The sequence below is a fragment of the Felis catus genome, chromosome A2 (genome assembly GCF_018350175.1).
Source record: "Felis catus isolate Fca126 chromosome A2, F.catus_Fca126_mat1.0, whole genome shotgun sequence".
Lineage (NCBI taxonomy): Eukaryota > Metazoa > Chordata > Mammalia > Carnivora > Felidae > Felis > Felis catus.
Genome location: NC_058369.1, coordinates 148,066,753 through 148,087,377, shown reverse-complemented (window position 1 = coordinate 148,087,377; position 20,625 = coordinate 148,066,753). Strand labels below are relative to the sequence as shown.

Sequence of the window (20,625 nt, the reverse complement as noted above, 5' to 3'; positions counted from 1 at the left end):
ATACCCCCAGAGCCCCATGGCCCATCCATCTAAGACAGATTATAGAACATGTCAATGGGAGAAACTGGGGAGGATATTAATTAAGTTTAGACCAAGAAAATGCTTTTGATTGAACAAGCCATGATTTTCTCCTTAAGCCCATGCAAAATATGGAGTGCTAGACAAGCATCTGGAACACATGAAAACATTATTATGTACTTGTGTTACCAACTTTCACCATCTATGGCCCCTTTTATTACTTTTTCCCCTCTAGGCATCATGTTTTCAAAGATTTTTGCCTGCTAAACAAGCTGCATTTATTAAGTAATAATATATTTCCTATTCTTAATGTGGGACATACATCACTGAGTATGCACACAAAGAACAAAACAGCAACAATCCAATTTCCATTACGCTTTGGGAAATATTGAAAATAGCGTGAGGACCTTATTACCACTCATGGATTCCGGGGAGTCCAGGTACTCTGGGCTGGGAACCCCTACTTATATGCTTACATGAACAGCATGTCTGTGCCCACTTAAGGGATGAGGAGAGACATTAAAGAGGCAATAGGAATAGGGTAAGTTCCTGGCTAGGTGTAGAGCCCGCAGGGTAATTTGTACGAAATTGATTGTCAGAATTAATTGCCAGAATGGGAAGGCTGCATGTAGGCAGAGCTCAGGCGTGGCCCCTGCAGCTTACATAAGCAGTAATAACGGGAAAGATAAAATCCCACGAGTGCCAAAAGATGTCTGAGAGGGCCACAAAGGCCAAGGGCAAAGCTAGAAGAATGGGAGGAGGAGCCCAACAGGTAAGTAGGAAGAAGTAAAAATGTAGCACACGGTCAGTAAGATGGCTCAGCGGGCACCTGAGGAAACAAAACAAGAAGGTATATAAAGGGAGTAAGTAAATGAAGGTGGAAAGGGAAGAGCGATCATATGGGGTTTGGTTTAATTATTAATTAATTCCAAAAGACAGTCTTGAGACTAATTGAGCAGACCCTGGTGCCAATTGGCCTGTGCGTGAGCTACAAGTAGCCCCTGCCAAGTGTACATCATTTTAGGGAGTCAGATGCCCGTGCAGCAGCAGGGGACGCAGCCTGTGCATTTGCCTACAAAACACGGAGGCTCGGTCAGGTCGGTGTGGTTTGTACTTCTTGGTGCCTGTTGTCTGATGGCGAAAAATTAAAAAGGGGCGGCCACATCAAATTCTCTTAGCACAAGCTGAAAAATTAGGTAAGAAGTCTTCCGCTGAGATAAAAAGGTGCCCCAAATAGAAAAGGATGATTAAAAAAAAACTTTTTGTGAGGAAGAAACTGGCAAACTAGAGAATAAAGACCAAGGCTATTGAAAGGAAATTAAAATTCATTTGATCCTGGGTATCGTGATTAAGTACCTCCTATGTACCAGGCCCTGAGAAGTCATGTAAAAAGACATCCAGGCGAAGCTACATTGGAGAACAAAGAAATGCAAAAGATCTTTCCGAGCGTGCAGGCAATGGAAGCAATTGGGCTAGGCGGAAACGTCACGTGGAGCATTTTACATTAATAAGTGGCTGGCAAAAGCGAGTGGAAGGTTCTGGGGTTGGAGAGGAAGCCTCCAGTCATGAAAAGGGTGTGAGCAGGAGGAGAGGTAGCAAAGGCTGTTCTATGAAGGCGCCAGAATGAAACACCTTTAGAGCCAGTTGGGCAACAGCATGAGAAAGAGAGAGGGCAGGTTAACAGCTACAAGGTGAGGTCAAAGGCATGGAGAACAAGAAAGAGAAGAGTCTTGGATTTGGCTTGTGTGCTCTCTGGGACTGCACAGATGATGAAACAAAAGGAGGGGAACCAAGAAGAAGGCAGAACACTGTATGGAAAGAAAGAAAGAAAGAAAGAAAGAAAGAAAGAAAGAAAGAAAGAAAGAAAGAAAGAAAGAAAGAGGAAGGAAGGAAGGAAGGAAGGAAGGAAGGAAGGAAGAAAGGAAGAAAGAAAAGAGGGAGGGAGGGAGGGAGGGAGGAAGGAAGGAAGGAAGGAAGGAAGGAAGGAAGGAAGGAAGGAAGAAAAGAGGGAGGGAGGGAGGAAGGAAGGAAGGAAGGAAGGAAGGAAGGAAGGAGGGAAGGAAGGAAGGAAAGGGAAAAAGAAAAAGAAAGAAAGAAAGAGAAAAAGAAAAAGAAAGAGAGAAAGAAAAAGAGAGAGAGAGAAAGAAAGAAAGAAAGAAAGAAAGAAAGAAAGAAAGAAAGAAAGAAAGAAAGAGAGAAAAAGGAAGGAAGGAAGGAAAACAAGAATGAAGAAAGAATAAACATTTGGGTTTATTATATTAATAATAATATTAATATTATAAGTCAGTAGGTCATGGATTGGATGTTTGTAGAGATATTTTGGGGTTTTGACAGTGGGAAAGTTTAAATACGTCTATATAAATATCTTTCATAACAATTTATGTGAACTCTAAGGAGGTTGTTTTCAAAGACTCCCAAGAGAATCACAGGTGGCTGTCTCCCCTGGATGCTTATGTGGCCACCTGCTCAAATACTATTTGGGGGTGCCTGGGTGGCTCAGTAAGTTAAGCATCTGACTTTAGCTCAGGTCATGATCTGGCAGTTTGTGAGTTCAAGCCCCACATCAGGCTCTACACTGACAGTGAGGACCCTGCTTGGGATTCTCTCTCTCTCTCTCTCTCTCTCTCTCTCTCTCTCTCTCTCTCTCCACCTCTCCCACTTGTGTGTCCTCTTTCTCTCTCTCTCTCAAAATAAATAAACTTTCTTTTTTTTTTTTAAGATCCCTTCTGGTTCTGAAGCTCTGGACCTCTTCACATTCCTGCAATGATTTAGGTGATATATCTCATAAAATAGTGTCTCTTCCTGGTGAACGCTGGGTGTTCTACAAAATCCTAATCACCCTTTTCTTGTCCTCCTGTCCTAGCTCACTAGAGTCCCTGTGGAGTCCTGTGGTCAGTATCGGAGCTGCAGTGAGTGCCTTGGCTCTGGTGATCCCCACTGCGGCTGGTGTGTGCTCCACAACACGTGAGTACCTGAGTACCACTGGGCAGCTTCCTCCTGCCTCCTACTTCCCCACCCCACCCCCCACCCTTGCCCTCCCATAATTCTCTTCCTCCTCGCCTTCCCTGTCACCAATCTCCTTCCCTTTGATCTCTCTTCTCTCCCTGCCTTTTCTTACTCTGCCTTTTTTGTATCCTTTGCAAATCCTATCCCCTTCTTTTGTTCTGACTTCACTTTAAATTGCCAAATTCCCATAAGAAATATACGCAAATATCAGCTTGGGAATGATGATGAGTTAGGATATGGAATCACAAGGGTAGTAACATTCTAGAGGGCTGGAGGGAGGTCCCTGGATATTTCTGACTATGGTTGTGGACTGATGTTCCAGGACTGAACACCAGGAAAAAGGCACTGATTGGACTTTTTTCTCAAGGCTCACGTAAGCCACAAAATCATGTGCGAGATACACACTCTCCATTTAGTGATTCAACGTCCACATAACACTCTTCAATATCCACCCCCCAAAAAAACTTCTGGTATCTGAGGGGTATATTTTGAGTGTGTAGCACCCAAAGACCCTCCCTCTGCTGTCCATGCACTCATCTGGCTGTCAGGGGACCCTGGGCCTGGGGTCACTAGGCCAGTGAAGCCCCGTCCCAAGTGCCGGGTGTTCTCCCTATGTTCCCCTTAGTGCTGGTTCCACGGTATTCTCTAGAAGCTGGGAGAAGGCAGTAGTATATACAATGGAGGTAAATGGTGGTCTGATAAGTGATCTGAGGACTGGGATACAGGGTATAGACAACCAACCCAGACACATGGAGGGAACTAAAGGCACTTCTTTGGAGATCCAAAGACCCTTAGCATTGCTGACCGGAGAAGCCAAAAATAGTTGGGCCCCACTCGGAGGGAATTTGATCCCAGTTAAACTACTGTTGCTGGAACCCCAGACTTCTAGTCAACACTTGAAACAGACATGTTGCGTGTTGGACACAAGTGTCATACGTTAAGGAGAAAGGCTTTAGTCTTCCTGCGAAGACTCTGAACTATGTGTGACCAACGACCATTTCTGGTCATTTTCAACTGTGAGAAGGTGGGGGGTGGGCAGGATCTTGTTTGCAGGAATGCTGGCTCAGAATTTAGGAATGCTTCTGAAAGTGAGAAATGTCCTCTTAGGTGTACATCCTCTCCAAGGGAGTGGTCACCCTCCCATCCCTGGGGAACAGGCTCATGCATAATGAGTCCTTGTGCTCTTTGAGGGAAGGTCTGAAATCCCTCATGTGTATTATGGTGGGAAAAACAGAGACCCACTGACCCACATAACTGAGAGATGACTGGAAACTGGGGGTGGGAACGTACTCAAATGTGTGTATGGTAACAGAGAGTAGCAGAGTCCAAGAGGGGCCGGCATAACAGAACGGGGGAGATTGCATTCAGAATTCAGATCAGCTCTGATCAGCACAGAGGAGTTGCCCAAATGTACTTTGCAAGGCAGAAGGGAAGTCATTTCCTTTTTCCCCCACAATGAGTCCTCTCAGAAAGGGACCGTGTTCCAGACCCATTGCTTCCTTTGGGGCCTAGGCCAGCTGGCTTTCTTCTCAGCCAAGGGTGGCTCAGCTGCTCCTGGCGTGGGGTGCTCACACCAGGCTTCCTTCAAGGACACATCAGGAAAGCCAGCCCCTCTTGGACACTCTATGCCTGGGGGAGCCAAAGACAGGTCTCCATGTCAGCTTTGATCCTACCTAGAGAGACTGACCCACCCCACATAGCGCTAAGCCCTATGAGGAAGAGGGACCCGGAGGCTCTGAGAAGGAAGCAGAGAGACTGTGAGTACCCCTGTATCCCATCCCCAGAGCTGAGCCAAACAGGAAGAAGAAGAGGAGGGACCAGAAATTACTTCCTGTATGGCCTCAGTTTCTCCTTCAGAAACATAGTACCTGCCTCCTGTCAAGTGGCAGAAAACAGGGGTGAACTGGGGCCCAGGAGAAATCTGGACAGTTCATGAAGGAGCCCATCAGTCTGCACTGGGAAGCCAGCGGCTCTATGCTCAGTGAATGTGGCCTAAACAAAACAGCCATGGGCATGAACTTTGGGAATCTGCCACCAAGGCCAAATTCCACATCGCCCAGCTGTGCAGCAATCTGGGGCAGCCCAGCTCGTCTGTGAATTAGCGATGGCAGTGCCGGTCTCACCCACCTCACCAGGTCACCGGAGAATGAGATGAGATCCCGTTGGCGAAAGCATGCCATGCGCTGTGGAATGCTATGCAATGTAAGGCGGGGGTTGGGGCAGGAATCGTGACGCAGCTGGGAAAGGACTGAGAGCCCCTGGGTGTGGGCGCCCTGCCGCTTATGATTTCGGTCAGCCCCCATTGATTGTCCAGATGGCTCCACTTAAATTGCATCCTTCCCTTCCCATGGGCATCCCAGCCTCAAACCGCCTTCCTCTGAGTGCTAGATGCTCCTGCTGGATCCCCCTCACCTCTGTTAACCTGGCATCCCGTCTTCCTTTGAAGTTTACATATCTTATTCGTATGTGTCGTGTGGAACAGCCCTTACTAGGCACACGTTCTCAGAAAGCAGGGGAAGGGCTTTCTCTGTGCTGCTCAGCACTGAGCGGCGGCGGCGGCTGCTGCTGCTGGAGCTGCTGGCAGCTCTTCCTTTTGCCCAAAATGCCACGGTGAGAACAGGCGTGGGAGAGCCAGGAGGGACCTAGAAGGACGACGGGGATGGAAATCACTGAAGTCTACTTCTCACTCTTTGCAAAAGTGCTATGGGGGGTTGGAAAGTATAGGCAGCTCCCATTATTCATGGTGGTTCTGTTCTGTAAGTCACCACAAACACCAAATCAGAGAATACCGATCCATAGCTCCTGGGGTGGTTCCCGGGTCTGGGTTCCTATGAGCCTCTGGTCACAGCATGTCTGTCAACCAGTCAGTACATAACTGCGTTCTGTTTTAAAAACATTTGCGGTGGGGGCGGTGGGGGGGAGCGCCTGGGTGGCTCAGTGGGTTAAGCATCTGACTCTTGGTTTCAGCTCAGGTCACGATCTCACGGTTCATGGGTTCGAGCCCCGCATGGGGCTCTGTGCTGACGGCACGGAACGTGCTTGGGATTCTGTTTCCCTCTCTCTCTGCTCCTCCCCCGTCTGTACTCTGTATAAACAATGTTTATTTATTTATTTTTGAGAGAGAGAGAGAGAGACAGAGACAGAGTATGAGTGGGGGAGGAGCAGAGAGAGAGGGAGACACAGAATCCAACACAGAATCATGGGGCTTGAACTCGTGAACCACGAGATCATGACCTAAGCCAAAGTTGGATGCTTAGCCGACTGAGCCACCCAGGTGCCCCAGTGCGTCTCTGTGTAAAGCCACCTTACTTAATAGAAATTGTTTCATTAACACAGAATTCACGGCCAACAGCACCACATCTCTTGCCTGAACACAGCTTATCTAGCACACGTGTTTTCCCCATAAGGCATATCATGGTCTTCTCATGCTCAAGAGCCCTAGACAGCACTTCAGCACAACACTTGGGGGCCATTTTAAAGGGTGAAGTCACCAAGAAAATGCACAAAAATGCGAAACAAAATGTGGCACTAAATAGACCATGAAAAGGACATTTGTTTATAGTGTGAGCTGAAACAAGAAGGCAGAGTATCACTACCTTGTCCGGCCTCTGATGGAAATGGGTGCATGTGACCACTCCAGTTTTTCTCCACTCTGCTCATGTCCAGGAATGACCACAAAGGTGCCATAAGTATCAGTGTGGGGATTTTAAAGAAATGTCAGCAAGTAGGTGAAGTTACAAAAATGGAATCCACAACCAATGAGGCTCAGTCGTAACTCTGTACATCAGAAATTTGGCATCCTTGTTTACGAAGAAGAAACAATACCTTCTCGTGGTCGTGGCAAGTGGATGAAATTAGGTAATAAAGGACGTTGTAGGTCAAGGTGATGTTCTCTGAAATCTTGAGCCTCCTGATGCTGGGGTCTATGCCAGTGCATGGTCAATCTCAACTCCTCTGGGAGGATACAGCTCATGAGCACCCCCAGGCCAAGACTGCCTTCCAGCCTGCCCACCATGACACTCCCTCCCAGGGTTAATGACCAAGGAGAAGCTCTGGTCCACATGGCTGGATGAAGAAGAGAAGGTTCCTGGATCTTCTAAGATGCTATAAATCAGAATATAATGTTAAATAGAGAGAGAGTGAGATAGGCAGATCGTAAGCGTACAGTTTGAACGGGTTTGACAAATGGGAAGGCCCAGGTAATCCACACTCCCATCAAGATACACAAAATGTCCTTCATCCAGAAAGTTCTCTCATGCTCCTTCCCATTCTTTCCAGTGGACTTTTCTTCCGAGTTGCTTAAGTTCAGGTTGAAGCCAGACACTATTTCTTCTGATACACTCTCCATTTCATTTTATTTTTATGTATTTAATTTAATTTTAATTGTATTTCTATTTTATTTTTATTTTTATTTTTTATTTTATTTCCTTCCTTTCATTTTAAATAGATGCCAGCCAGACATTCATGGTTGGGAGAGATGCATGAGGACGCGGCCAGAGAAAGCTGGAGCAGGCAGATCAGAGCAGAAAGTGGCAGAGGACCAGAGGGAGCCCGCAGATGCTTCCCCTGGGGCCCCTCTGTTTGCCAGGCAGGGAGTGTGGTGACAAATGCAGGGGGTTTTGTCATGCATGGGGGTGCCATGCCCCCGTAGCCCTTGTCCATACACCTTTCACACTGGCCCTGCTCCCTTGGTGCCAGGCACTGTGCTAGGCTCAGGAGATCCAGGGGGACTACGTTAGACTGGCTCTGCCCTGAAGCTTCATGGGAACTGGGGCCCTTGGGCCAGGGAAGGGGTGGGGGCTGCAGACTGCACTGGAATCAGTGCATTTGGTAGGGGCGCATCATGGGCAAGCCCCTGTGCTAAGTGCTCCAGGGCCCAGCAAGACTGACCCTAAGGAAACCAGGGCAAAAGAGCATCAGGAAGAGGGTTCCTTTGAGTATCAAGACATGCCATTTTTCTGTCACTTTTGCCAACTTTTTATGGTTGTAAGAAGTGGGAGGGTGGGAACTTGGTAGCAAGCGAGCAGCAGAAGCTGTGTGTGTGTGTGTGTGTGTGTGTGTGTGTGTGTGTGTGACAGAGAGAGAGAGAGAGAGAGAGAGAGAGAGAGAGAGAGAGAGAGAAATGGAGGGGAAGAAACAAGGAACAGAAGGGAGAGAGTGAATAGTCTAAGGGCAGGGCCCCTACTAACAGGTGGCTCAGGTGGCTGAAAGGGTCCTTTCTACCAGCAAGGGCACAGGTGGGGTGCAGACTGAACAGGCTTAAGAAACGCTTGTGTAATTGAAGCCTCCCTCCTGTTACTCACTCTTGATTGTCTCAAAGCACGGGCCTGCCAACCCAGTAGCACAGAGCATCGCCCCTTTGTCCTCTCGTACGGTCCCTGACCCAGCCTGCAGGCTTGCTGGTTTCCAATGGCAACGACAGTTTCAACAAGCTGGGTTTTTGTTTGTCTGTGAATCTTGAGCTTGTATTCCCAGGGCATTTACCTTGGGCCTGACCCTACCTATTCCGACTTGGGGGAAGGTAAAGGAAAGCCTCCAGCCCAGCCTCACCTGTCTTGGGCCTAGAACATTCCCTCCAGCTAGGCTTGGCATGTCCCCAGGCCTCCCTCCCATCTTCCCCCGACCAGGCCCAGGCTGAGAAGCCTATCTCAGTCTCAGCGGGTAACGGGATCCCATGGCAGACCCAGCCACATCGATTGGCCCAGACGTTACCTTTCTGAAGAAGGTTCATCAGCGTCACTCCTGGGAGGCTCATGTAACCCAAGACATCAACAGGGGAAAGATAAGACCAGCAAGTCTCTCTTGCCCCCTGGTGTCCCCACGTCTTTGCAGATTTCTTCTGTTGGAAGAATGCCCACCCTTCGATGCTTGGCCCAGATTACTGCTCAGTATCCACTCCTTTTCTTCTCTATATCATTTCTGCCTAGATGGAGAAAGGGAAAGGGAAGGAGAGGAGAAGTACTGGCACCCAGAGCAGAAGGGAGGGGTCTCACTCCCTCACTGTGCCCTCACTGTGCCTGGAGGTCACCCTGATTGCACTGACTGCGGAAGCAGAGGCAGTGGGTCAGACCCCACGGCCTCCTCCATGGTCCCCGGCCCTTCCTGTCCTCTCCAAGACCAGAAAGCTCTGGCTGAGCAGCCAGAACAAACCCACCACTGGAAAGTTTCCCTGCCTTGAGCAACTCCAACCAGCTACACCATGTAGGCAGTGATCAGGGACCTCGGTCTTCACTGGTCCCTGAGAAAATGCACAGTTTGTCCCATAGCCATGGCCAAGTGTCCCCTTAATGGAGCATAAATGGATTCTAAACATGTAAGTCCTTCCTTGCTGCCTTTTGGTATATCCCATAGCCTGGTTTCATTTTCTCCTTAAGCTGTATCAAAGGACTACCTAATACCAACCTGCTAAGGCACCGGTGTCTCTGAGAGCCGTTTGCAGGATGCCCACCCACTCGTGAGGAATTGTTAGAATCACTTCTGCCCAGCAACCTTTGCAGTCTATACTCTGGTCTTCCCTCTTTGCCAAAAAGTTTTCAGCCCCTGGTCCAGAGGGAAGAATCCCAGACTAGATATTGGTACAGTCGAGTTTTTCCATTTGTGTCCCAGCAGATACATAGTATGAGTTAAGGAATCTTGCTTTTTCTTCTCCCAACTACCGCCTCCCCACCCCCGCCCACATACATGTGTATAACACATGCTTTCATGACCAAAGGATGTTCAGTCAGCACTGCCATCAGCTCACAGGAATTAGGAAAGTCCTGTGGTCCATATGATCTCGGCGTGTCCCTCCCAGTCTAATGACTTGACTTTCTGGGGACAGCCTGAGGGGCTGGGCTGCCTCGGAGGTTGAAGTGCAGATGTGCACAGCCATATACCAGCATTCACACATTCTAGCCACGTGTGTCCAGCCATGCCACCCTGGCCTCATGGTGTGGAGAGTGGCCCAGCTCACACAGAGCAGAGTGCTGCCCAGCACCTGACTTGGTGACATTAAAGAAAGTTCCAGGCTGTTGGGTAATGTGTGGTGTGCAAGCTGATCAAATCAACCAGAGTAACTGGTCAGTGTGTCTCAAGTAACATACAGCAGCCCCCTTGTTACTGACTGAATTGAGGGGACAGTGGACCAGGCTGCTACACCTTGCCTTTGCTTTTTCCTCCTCCTCCTCTTCCTCCTCCTCCTTCTCCTCCTCCTCCTCCTTCTTCTCCTCCTTCTCCTCTTCCTCCCCCTCCTCCTCCTTCTCCTCTTCCTCCTCCTCCTTCTCCTCCTTCTCCTCCTCCTCCTCCTCCTTCTCTTCCTCCCCCTCCTCCTCCTTCTCCTCTTCCTCCTCCTCCTTCTCCTCTTCCTCCTCCTCCTTCTCCTCCTTCTCCTCCTTCTCCTCCTCCTCTTCCTCCCCCTCCTCCTCCTCCTCCTCCTCCTCCTCCTCTTCCTCCTCCTCCTCCTCCTTCTCCTCCTTCTCCTCCTCCTCCTCCTTCTCCTCCTCCTCCTTCTCCTCTTCCTCCTCCTCCTTCTTCTTCTCTCTCTCTCTCCTTCTCCTGACCTCTGTCCCTTTCCCTCCCTCCAATCCTACTCTTCTCTCCACCTCAACTTTCCTAACCTCCCCTCACCCTCAATAGAAATAAATAGGTCCCGACAGTACCAATGAAGAGAGAGACCATTCCTGCTTCCCCCTCCAGTTGGGCACCTGCTAAATATAATTCTCTTCTCAGAAACATAAATTCTCTTCTCAGAAAAGGGACATCCCCTTTTTTGTGTGTTCAATATATCATTTGTTTGAAGACAGGCTGAAAGGAAGGCGAGATAAGACTCCCAACTGGGACCCAGGGCAGAGCTCAGCCCCTCTGTGCAGCCTATGGTGGTGGGCCAGGACCATGTGGACCACATAAGCCCACAACGGCTCTTGGGCCTCCTCTGGGCTCTGAACCTGCTGGTGCCATTAAGTCCTGTGCCTTCCTCCTGTTTTGGAGAGTGAGACCCAGGAGGCATGGTACCCCACATCTGCTGCTTAGGTTGGCTTTGGAGCCTTAGAGAAGGCAAAGGGCGGTGAGTACAGTTGCCAGTTCAGCAGCTGATGGCAAAGGGGACATCTCTAAGAACAGCCTAAATCCTTAGGTTGAGACCATGGTGTTAGTCACCAGATCCTAGAATTGTGACACTGCAGGGATCACCTGATCCACACCCTTTGTGTAAGAAACCTCTTGCACACTCATCTCCCTGGAAAGGGTCCCTTCATTCTGTAACTCACCTTCCTCTAGGCTGCACAGATGTGTCTTCCCACTTCTGTGGGCTTTCCTAAAGAGGGCAAGGCCAACGGTATTGGCAAACCCAGTTTCTTCCCTCATCAGGGTTCCCAGATGTGGATACAGTGACCTAAGAGCCCCTGCTAGTAAGCATTCCTCTTAACTTTTCTGGAAAGCTCATTTGGGAAACCCTAACCCCATCTCATTTTTTTCAACTTCCTCATGTTCTAAACCCAGGTCCCCTCAAGGGTGCACTTAAGCCCAAGCCATGACCAATGCGAGATGTTTAAGGATGGGGGAGGGAGTCAGCTGTGGAGAGAAGTCAGGAGACATTCTGTGAGGCAAAGCGGGTGGGCCCCTGCTGGAGGGCCAGGGGACAGACCAGCACCTACCCCCCAAACTGGAGACTCACCCAGACCCCACCTCACCCAGACCCCACCAGCCCCAGTTCCAAATTGAAATTTGTTCACCCAGTTGGTGGCACTGGACGTTAATATTTCTATCGCTGTCCTTAGGAATTAATTTCTAAAGAACTTAATCACCACCTCTTCCCTCTCCCTCACCCCCTTCCTTTCTCTGTTCTTCTCTTTTCCAATTTTCCACTTGGCTGGGAATTCTCCAGCAGCGAAAGTTCAGGCTTAGGGGAGGGCGGAGGTGGCTGCTTCATTAGAGAGGATAATCTCATTGGAACCACTGGCTTGAATAATAACCCCTCCAAGGGCCAGGCCTCTGTCCCCATGGCCTTTCAGCACCTCTGAACTGGGGCTGGAGGGCCCAACTGCAGAGAAAGTGGAATGCGGAAGGGGTGCAAGACGAAGTTAGTAGAGCCAGACTCCAATTCTGGGGGCCTGAGCTGTCTTCTTGGGGGCCCGCTTCCTGCTGGCCACATGCAGATCTGTGTTGTGAAAGGGCGTGGTGATGGCAGCCCCATGGATGACTGTCTGAAGACTCCAAGTCACCTAGCATGCGCTTTTTGAGTCCTGCCTGGCAAACGGATGAAGCAGGTCCTTCCTCCAGCTCCAGGGTCCTCCCACAGTGGAGTTGAAGGAAATGCCATAGGAAGTACCTGGAGCCCTTTTGAAAGAAACAAGCCACCACCCCGTGACCCCCAAAAGTCATGACTTAATCCTTTGCACACTTCCCAACTCTTGCCTGGGCTAATGAGAAATCACAGTCCTGGAAGAGTAGGAGGCCATTACCCTGACATTCCCCATAAGGACTCCGAAGGAATCCATCCTTCCCCCTCCATTACCCTCTCACATCTAAGGTCAGCTGTCTGTGTTTTGGGGCATTTGCAGCCTCAGCTCTCATGGGCCCTGAGGGGTAGTAGAAATGTCAAAACATCCCTGACACTGACCTTAAACTTGACTTTCCACTAACAGAGCTGAGTACTCAATACCCTTTGACAGCTACTGAGAAAGCAGAACTCCAAGCGAGCCAGACCACTCTTTCCCTCTTTCCTCCCTCCTGGTCTCTGGGGCTCCCCATCCCTCATTAGGAGGAAAACTGCTGGAGCCATCTCTGTCTTTTTGTCTCTGGTTTGCCCCATGGGCCAGTCTGGAAAATCTGTGCTTCTGTGTCAGCTGTGGTTTAGAGAGCTTGCATGAGGAAGGCGGAGCATTGATGCGGTCACAGTGCTAGTGGACGTGTACTGATGGCTTATCGCGTACGAGCTATGCCCTGTTCTAAATGTTTTACATGCATAACTTCATTGAATTCTCCATAATAACCCTATTTGTTAGATACTGTTTTGTCCCCATTTTGTAGAAGAGAACATTGAGGCACGAAGAGGTTAAGTTATTTCCCCAAGATTACACAGTTAGATGGGATGTTTGAAATTATAAGCTACAGGTGGCTTCCCTGGTAAGACCTAAATTGGAGGTCAGGGGGATAACGAGTATGTGGTTTTGGGGCTCTCAAATTTGGGGAGCCATGACAGGATGCAGCCACACCAACTTTGGAAGCAGCAAACCGTGCAGGTGTGCCTCATCTTGAGACCCCCCCCCAACCAAGTACCTTTGTACACCTGCAAGAGAAGTAGAGTCCTCTCTTCTCCATCTGAGTCTGTATTTAGTAACTCCAGGTAAGGTTTGGCCTGGGTGCAGGTTCATTTTTCTCCCTTCATAATTTGATCAAAGACATTTTTCAGACCTACTGATTGCTGTTGGAAATACGAACTTCAAAGTTGGGGAGTCAGTGAATAATTTAAGCCTGTACCAGCTCTCTGGGTCTGCTGTTAATGGGAGTAATAACACTATTAATAGCGATGTCAGTGCAGACACCCTGGAAAAGTCCATAACATTAGCTTAATGGCTGGAGGTAATGAAGTCCTCACAGAGGAGCTAGCCTGGTAAATTAACTTCCAAGACTTTTAGGCAGACGCCCTTGTTGCCATGGTCGGCTAGAGCAGGCAGGGAGTGCCAGGGAGGTGACCACATTCATGTCTGACCCTTCACTCTTGGGTTTCCTAGAAGGATCCTGGAGAATTCACAAGTTGCAATAATATTCAAAGTGCTTCCCAGTGGCAGGCAAGAAGAAAAAAAAAAAGTGATTAGCTTAGAGACAAAGCTTGAAGGGAAATTTTGAAATTGCCTTAAGCAACATGAATCGAACATCAAGATGGCAGGGAAATGGGTTTAGTCTGCAGCAAGAGGGGTCTGTCCTTCCCTCCTCAGTCTCAAAGCTTCAGGGAGGTACAGCACAGCAGAGGCTCCAGGGTTCATCTGTGTTCAAATACTGGCTCTCTCTGTTGAGCTGGTGACCTCGGGCAAGTTACCTACCCTTCCTGCAGTTTCCTGGTCTACAAAATGGGTTTTTAAATGGTACCTGCCTTGCAGCATTGTTGGGAGACTTTGACATAAACCGCAAGCCTCTTACCAGGGAGCCCAAGAAACGCTCAGTGACTAGTAGCCATGATTGTATTACTTAGAATTGTTTTTCACTTTCACGTTACATGTCCAATTTACTCTGCACTCATCATTTTTGTCCCTGCATCTCCGCTTCTTCCTTTAGTCCATACCTTCAGTGACTTCTTCATTTGCTAAGTTCTCCCCCCAGACTCGCCACTGTTAGGCCGTCCCTCCCACAGAAGCCAAAGCTGTCTTCCTTCCCTGTGGCATTCTTCCTGATGACTCAGGCACCATCTCCCTGCTGCCCCAGCTTCCCTCAGCTTGTCCCTCTAAGGACCCTGCTTTCCCTTACCCCGCAGCAGAATCAGGAATCCACAGCTTCCAGATCACGGCCGCCCAGCAAAGGTCCACATTCACATGGTTTATTGGATTTGCATTAAAAGCCTGTTCCCCAAAGCTCAGATACCTCCATGCCGTGAACTCCCACTGTAAGGCAAGGATGCCCTGGCCCTGGCGGAGAGTTTAAGCACCTTCCCCCATGTGTGGTGTGCACATTTGGGTGAAGGTACATGATTCTTATGTGCATGTTTCACAAGCTCCATCAGTGAAGACTGTAAGATCCCAGATCACCCTGGATGTAGTCTACCCGTGACGCAGTGTACTTTGAACAACACAGGACGCTAAGCAATAATAGCAAACCTTCTCTAACGGTAACCCTGGGCCAGGGAGCTGGGATTCCCATCCAAGGCGGTCTGGCTCCAAAGCATGCTTTGAACTGCTACACTCGGCTCTTTTGATCCTTCCTTCCCTCCCTCCCACCCACCTACATTTGTCCTCTGGCTGCTGGACATGAGGTATACAGGGGATTCCAAAATAAGTCAGGCATCATTTCTTCTTTTGAGCTCACACCTGGTAGGAGAGGCTGCACTTAACCCAATAATTATAATATAATCAAAGACTTTCTAGACTATAGGAAACCCCCAAATGCTCTGAACTCTGCCTCAGGTGGTAGCAGGGAGAGATTGCAGATGCACAATGGTTGAACCACATCTGGAGGGTAGGTGGAAGCTGGACAGGGGGAGTGTGGGAAGAAGGTGGTCCAGAGAGAAGTGGCCAGCACAAGGCAAGGAAATCGGAAAGAGTATCTTGTATATGGGGTGAGAATAAGTCTCAGTTTGCCTAAGAGGGGAGGAGAGTTACAGGGCTGAGGACGGATGGGGAGGTAGAATAGCAGGACTTTGCAGCTCTTTATGTTAATGAGGAGTAGGTGAGGGGTCTTTAGGATGACCCCCAAGTTTCTGCATTTGGCAACAAGTGATTAGAATAACCGTCTTTTTCACATTCAGGCACAGTGGGGGAGGAACAGGCTGGAGGAAGGAGGCAAAGAGGGCAGTTCTGGACACATCGAGTTTGAACATGTCCTGGGAGCCACTGGCAGTGCCTGACCTCCGTGCCAGGCCCTCACTGGAGCAAGTGGCCTTCTCCTAAGTCACTCATTGTTCGTCCCTCCCAGGTGCACCCGGAAGGAGCGCTGTGAGAGGTCCAGAGAGCCCCGCAGGTTTGCGTCTGAGATGAAGCAGTGTGTCCGGCTGACTGTCCATCCCAGCAACATCTCTGTGTCCCAGTACAATGTCCTGGTAAGGGCAGTGGGATCCGGGTCCAGGGTCCTGGGAGAACCCTCTCCCCACCAAAGCCCCCCAATGTCCTTAAGAACTGGGCCAAGCCTGACCAGCAAAGCTGCTCGGGAGCAGCTTTAAAGAATGTGTCCCTAGAGATGGAAGAGGGGGACACGCACAGCGATACTGGGGCAAGGCCCTCTGCATAACGGATGGAAAGATAGGGGAAAGTGTGACAGCAAAAATGATTGAATGGGTGACCAAGGGAGGGAGGATGATGAGAACTATATCTTTGTCTGCAAGATGGGAAGGATTCATGTGCAGAGGAAGAAAGGGGTAGGATATCGCTCATGTTCACGCACTGGGCACTTGGCGGTTGGTTTGCCGTTTTTCCAAAACAGGGGATGATGGAAGAGAAGCTTGGCCAGCAGTACCTCAGTCCTGCCCGCCTTTCTTTCTACAAACAAATCCCCTAAGCCCTCCCATTTGCTGGGCCAAATCCATTCATATGTAACGAAGTCTCCTCTGTGTCTGTCTCTTTACCTCCCACCACCTCTGGCCTTGTGATCAATCGCGGCTTTCTTTATGTTAATATCACCTCCAGTTTTCTCTCTTTTCTTTCTCTCTGATCTCTCTTGCTATCCCTCTTTCTCCTTTTATTACATACCCTTCCGTGCCCCACTTCACTCTCTTCCTCTCTCTCCCCTTGCCGGGGCTGTTCGCAGCTGGTCCTAGAGACATACAATGTCCCGGAGCTGTCAGCTGGAGTCAACTGCACCTTTGAGGACCTGTCAGAGATGGATGGGCTGGTGGTAGGCAATCAGATCCAGTGCTACTCCCCAGCAGCCAAGGAGGTGCCCCGAATAATCACAGAGAATGGTGAGTGTTCCCCAGAGGCAAAGCTGGGTGGCATGTCTTTCCTCCTGGCCTGATGAGAACTCAAGACAGGCGTTGGGGGGGGGGGGGTCGCGGAGGAAGCCCACTGGCAGGGGAGAGTCAGAGGAAGGGGGTGCTTTGGTGGGTATGATACAGAACAGGAGGATGAAGTGTCTTTTTGCTGCTCTCAGAAATGACTGTTGAAACCAGGTGAGCATCCTGGAGTCGGCCTCATCCTAGGTAGGAGCAGCTGCAGAGAGCACAGAGAGAGGCAAGGCCACAGCATCAGAAAGTGCCAGCTGAGTTTAGAGATTGTCCTGGAGCAGGAGAGGGTGGTGTGGAGGGGCGATGCGGGAGGGGCAGCTGGTCAGGAGCATGGCGGGGGTGGGGGGGTGCCTATGTCAGGGCTCTTATGGCTCTGTCCCCTGCCTGAACTGCTGGGTCACTGATCTCAAACCACTGCCTCCCATCCCCACCCTGGCCTGCCTTCCCAGAGCTGCACGTTCATGGCCAGCTGCCCTGGGAGGAACAGGGGTGGACAGAGGCCCAACGCCGGTGAGGGACAGGCCCAGCCTGGGCAGATTGATTCCATGTTGGCCCTCCCATTTGGGCTTGTCACATTTGTTCCGAGCTGATTGATTAATGAGGCTCTCGGGGAAGGCACAGAACAAGGCTGGAAGTGGGGGCCTGGGGTCAGGGCTGTGAATTAAACATGGGCTTCCAGCTCCTCCCTGGCGCCAGCTGAGGGTTCCAGGGACACCCGCCTGAACGGAGCCCTGAGCCCACCAGAGGAGGGGGTGTAAGACCAGGGTGTCTCCTTACCGAGATGGGGAAGGAAGTCGTGTGTGCACATACATGCACATACATGCAAAATCTCTTGCGTGGCTTGTGGCAATGTTACAAAGCGTCTACATGTTTGTCCTGGTAGCTAATCAATGTGTATGTTTATAATTCTGTGAGTCTGGTGTAGACACCATGCATGCAAGCCTGTCAGGGTATGTGCACATGAGAGCTGGTGAGCAGATGAGGGGTGGGTGCCAGGAACACAGTGTGGAAGGAAGAATAGACCAGAAGCACCCTCTGCAGATGTTCTCAGGGCTGTCCTGGGACTGGGCTCCCCTGAGTCAGAGTCCTGTTAGGGGAGCGGCTCCCCTTTCCCAGTGCACATCACTCTCAGTAGGACCCTCACATGGGATCCTGGCCTTTTCCCTGACCTCGTGGTTGGCTCTGCCCCCCAGGGGACCACCATGTCGTCCAGCTGCAGCTCAAGTCGAAGGAGACGGGCATGACCTTTGCCAGCACCAGCTTTGTCTTCTACAACTGCAGCGTCCACAATTCGTAAGTGCCTCCCAGCCTCACTCAACTCCCTGTTCCTGGGGTCCGTGATCATCCATCGACAGAAGATGCTGGCACTGTTTGCAAGAAGCCCTATAAGGAGGAGGATGAAACAGACCCCTTCCGTGGCACCCACAGGGTTAATAGGAAAAGCAGAGCTGGAATGGGAAGAGTAAGAACTTGTAGGGTGGGGATCTCCAAATCCCTGACCTATACATCTCTGGCATCAATCTGCCTCACCTGATTCAGTTCCCACCATCTGTTGAGGAGGAGGGTGTCCCTCACCTGAGCAACAGAGCAGCTAGCACCCTGGGTGAGAGGAGGGGTGTCAGGAGGGAGAGAAGCCCCACGTATGTCCAGGCCAGGGCAGGTGGTCCAACAAAACCTTGAATGCTCAGCTCTCCCCAGTGCCCTGAGGGCTGCTGGGTCAGGACTCAGGCTGTGGAGAGTCAGAGCAGGGCAGAAAGGTCCATGCTGGCGGGCTCTGGCCTGGGAAGTCTTACTCCGGCTCTAGCTCTGGCCCTGGCCCTGTTTGACTGAATCGTCCATTTCCCAAGGGACGGCACAGAGGACAGAGTCTTGGGCTCTCGAGTCAGACCAGCCGGAAACTTAACGATTCTGTGTCCCAGTGTCCTCTGTCAGTGGGGAAATAATAGTCCTCCTTCCAGGACTGTCACCCACATATTCCACCTCTGACATGGCAAGGACACTTCCAGGCAGAGCTGTGGTTGGCTGGGACACCCCTGGTTGCTGTCTCTGCACATCAACCCAGCTTGGCCCACAAGACACCTGTGAAGACTAGAAGAGCCATTACAAGCACAGCAGTTAAAGCCACTGTCCAGGCGCTGCTCATGTTTTTGCTGTTATTTTATTATTATTTCCTCTGTAAAATGATGGAGTTGGACCAGACTGAGAAGGTACAAGCCTTCTTTTTTTTTTTATCATAGAAACCTTTCTCCAGCCAGAATTAGATGTGGAAGCCCAATATTCAAGACAGATGAAAGTAGGAGCTACTCTGGTTGAGGGTTGAGGGCTTCTGGAACCCCTCTGTCTTGGAATCCCATACATCTCCTCATCTCCAAAGAAGCTCCATGGAACCCCCAGGGTTCCATAGAGCACAGTTTGAAAACCATAAAGCCCTGCTTGTTTTAAAAGGCTATCCTGTTTTCCTCTCCCTGTAGGACAAGCTAGTTAACATAACCCAAGACATTTTGGGACTTGAGGCCGGTGGAATGTTAGTCTACCTATCTGGTTATGGCAGCTGTGAATCCAGAGCTTGGCTCTCTATGGGGCTCCCAACAAGAGGTAGTCAGGCCTCCCAGCCAAAAACAAGTTGCCTCAATGCCAGAATTCTCCTCCCGCTTCTTGTCATGGAGCTGCCCGTGGCTTTACCACTTGGTGGCCTGATCCCTCGCTCCCCTTTGGCCCCTCTAGGAAAGCAGAGTGTAGACAGATGAAATCATGTGTGAAGTTCCCATGCAGTCCACAAAGTAATTTTAAGCATCTACTTTGTGCAGGGCAATGTGTCACTCATTAGACAGGAAGGATCAACAATTAATAAGACTCAAAGACTCAGTCTCTGCTTCCCAGAGTCGTGGCCTTGTGGACTAGTGAATGAACTGGACAGTGAATAAGTAAAATATGGTACAACAAGGCCAGTACTGCCCCAGAGACATAAACAAAGTGATTAATGGGAAAAGGGCCCAGTGTGACCAACCCTCTGTTGGTCAAAGAAGGAAGAGGAGATGGCCAGGTGAACGAAGGGAAAGCGGTACTCCAGGTAGGAGGACAGCGTGGGGAGAGCATAGCCTGTTCGTGGCAGAAATGCCAAATACATGTGGAGACAGTGGACCTGGACATCCTGAGGGGCTTAGACTGCATGGCAAGGCATTTGGGTTTCGCCCTCTGGAAGATGGGAACCATGCTGCGTTTTTAGACAGGAAGGAGCTCTTCTAAAGTTGTCTTTGTGTCTTGGGGGTGAAGTGTAGAAGCGGGGTCGCCAACTGTACAGGGACCCACTGCACTGAGAGAGAAGCCTCAGGACCTTCCTCTGCCCAGGTGGGACCATGTGAGTCCCTGACAGTGAGACCCTAGAGTCAATTTGAATTAAAAGTCAGTTTCTTTCTTTTCACTAACATATATGGGCCCTCTGAATGAAACCCCCTACTTCAGACCTCATTGCCCCCCAATTCAACAGAAGAGGTCAGCATCCTGTGGAGATGGAGAGTGGTTGATTAGGCCCTTAAAGATTAAGGTTTTCAACCACCTGAGTTGGGGGTGGGGGGAGGCCACAAATTCTGGTCATCCTGAGAAATTGATGCAAAAAGGGTCAGATTTGTATCAGATTTGCCCTTCATGAGGGTTTGAAGGTGATTTCTCTTAGCATTGAAAGATATTTTACTAGACCCAGGAGTCATAGGCCCTCTGCTTTGGGTTCACCCAGGTTCTGTGATTTGTGCCTCTTCCTCCTCTGTGCCCAGGTGCCGGTCCTGTGTTGAGAGCCCATACCGCTGCCACTGGTGTAAATACCGGCACGTCTGTACCCATGACCCCAAGACTTGTTCCTTCCAGGAAGGCCGAGTGAAGCTGCCTGAGGTAGGTCCTGGCAGCTAGAGTGGTGAGTGCTGCTTGCTCTGAGCATGGGGCACAGAGGGCAGGCCTTCCCTTAAGAAGAGAAAACAGGCAAA

General features: G+C 50.1%; 1 protein-coding gene across 6 annotated transcripts in view; it reads left to right on the top strand.

Moving 5' to 3' along the window:
* PLXNA4 (plexin A4) overlaps positions 1-20,625 on the top strand; it is a 594,729-nt gene that overhangs the window by 481,279 nt on the left and 92,825 nt on the right. For all 6 annotated transcript variants that reach the window (XM_045052764.1, XM_045052766.1, XM_045052767.1 and 3 more), the window contains 5 exons: positions 2,882-2,982; positions 15,625-15,748; positions 16,453-16,606; positions 17,842-17,941; positions 20,419-20,533. In XM_045052764.1, coding sequence (XP_044908699.1) covers positions 2,882-2,982; positions 15,625-15,748; positions 16,453-16,606; positions 17,842-17,941; positions 20,419-20,533 — 594 coding nt within the window. The remainder of the gene's footprint in view (positions 1-2,881; positions 2,983-15,624; positions 15,749-16,452; positions 16,607-17,841; positions 17,942-20,418; positions 20,534-20,625) is intronic.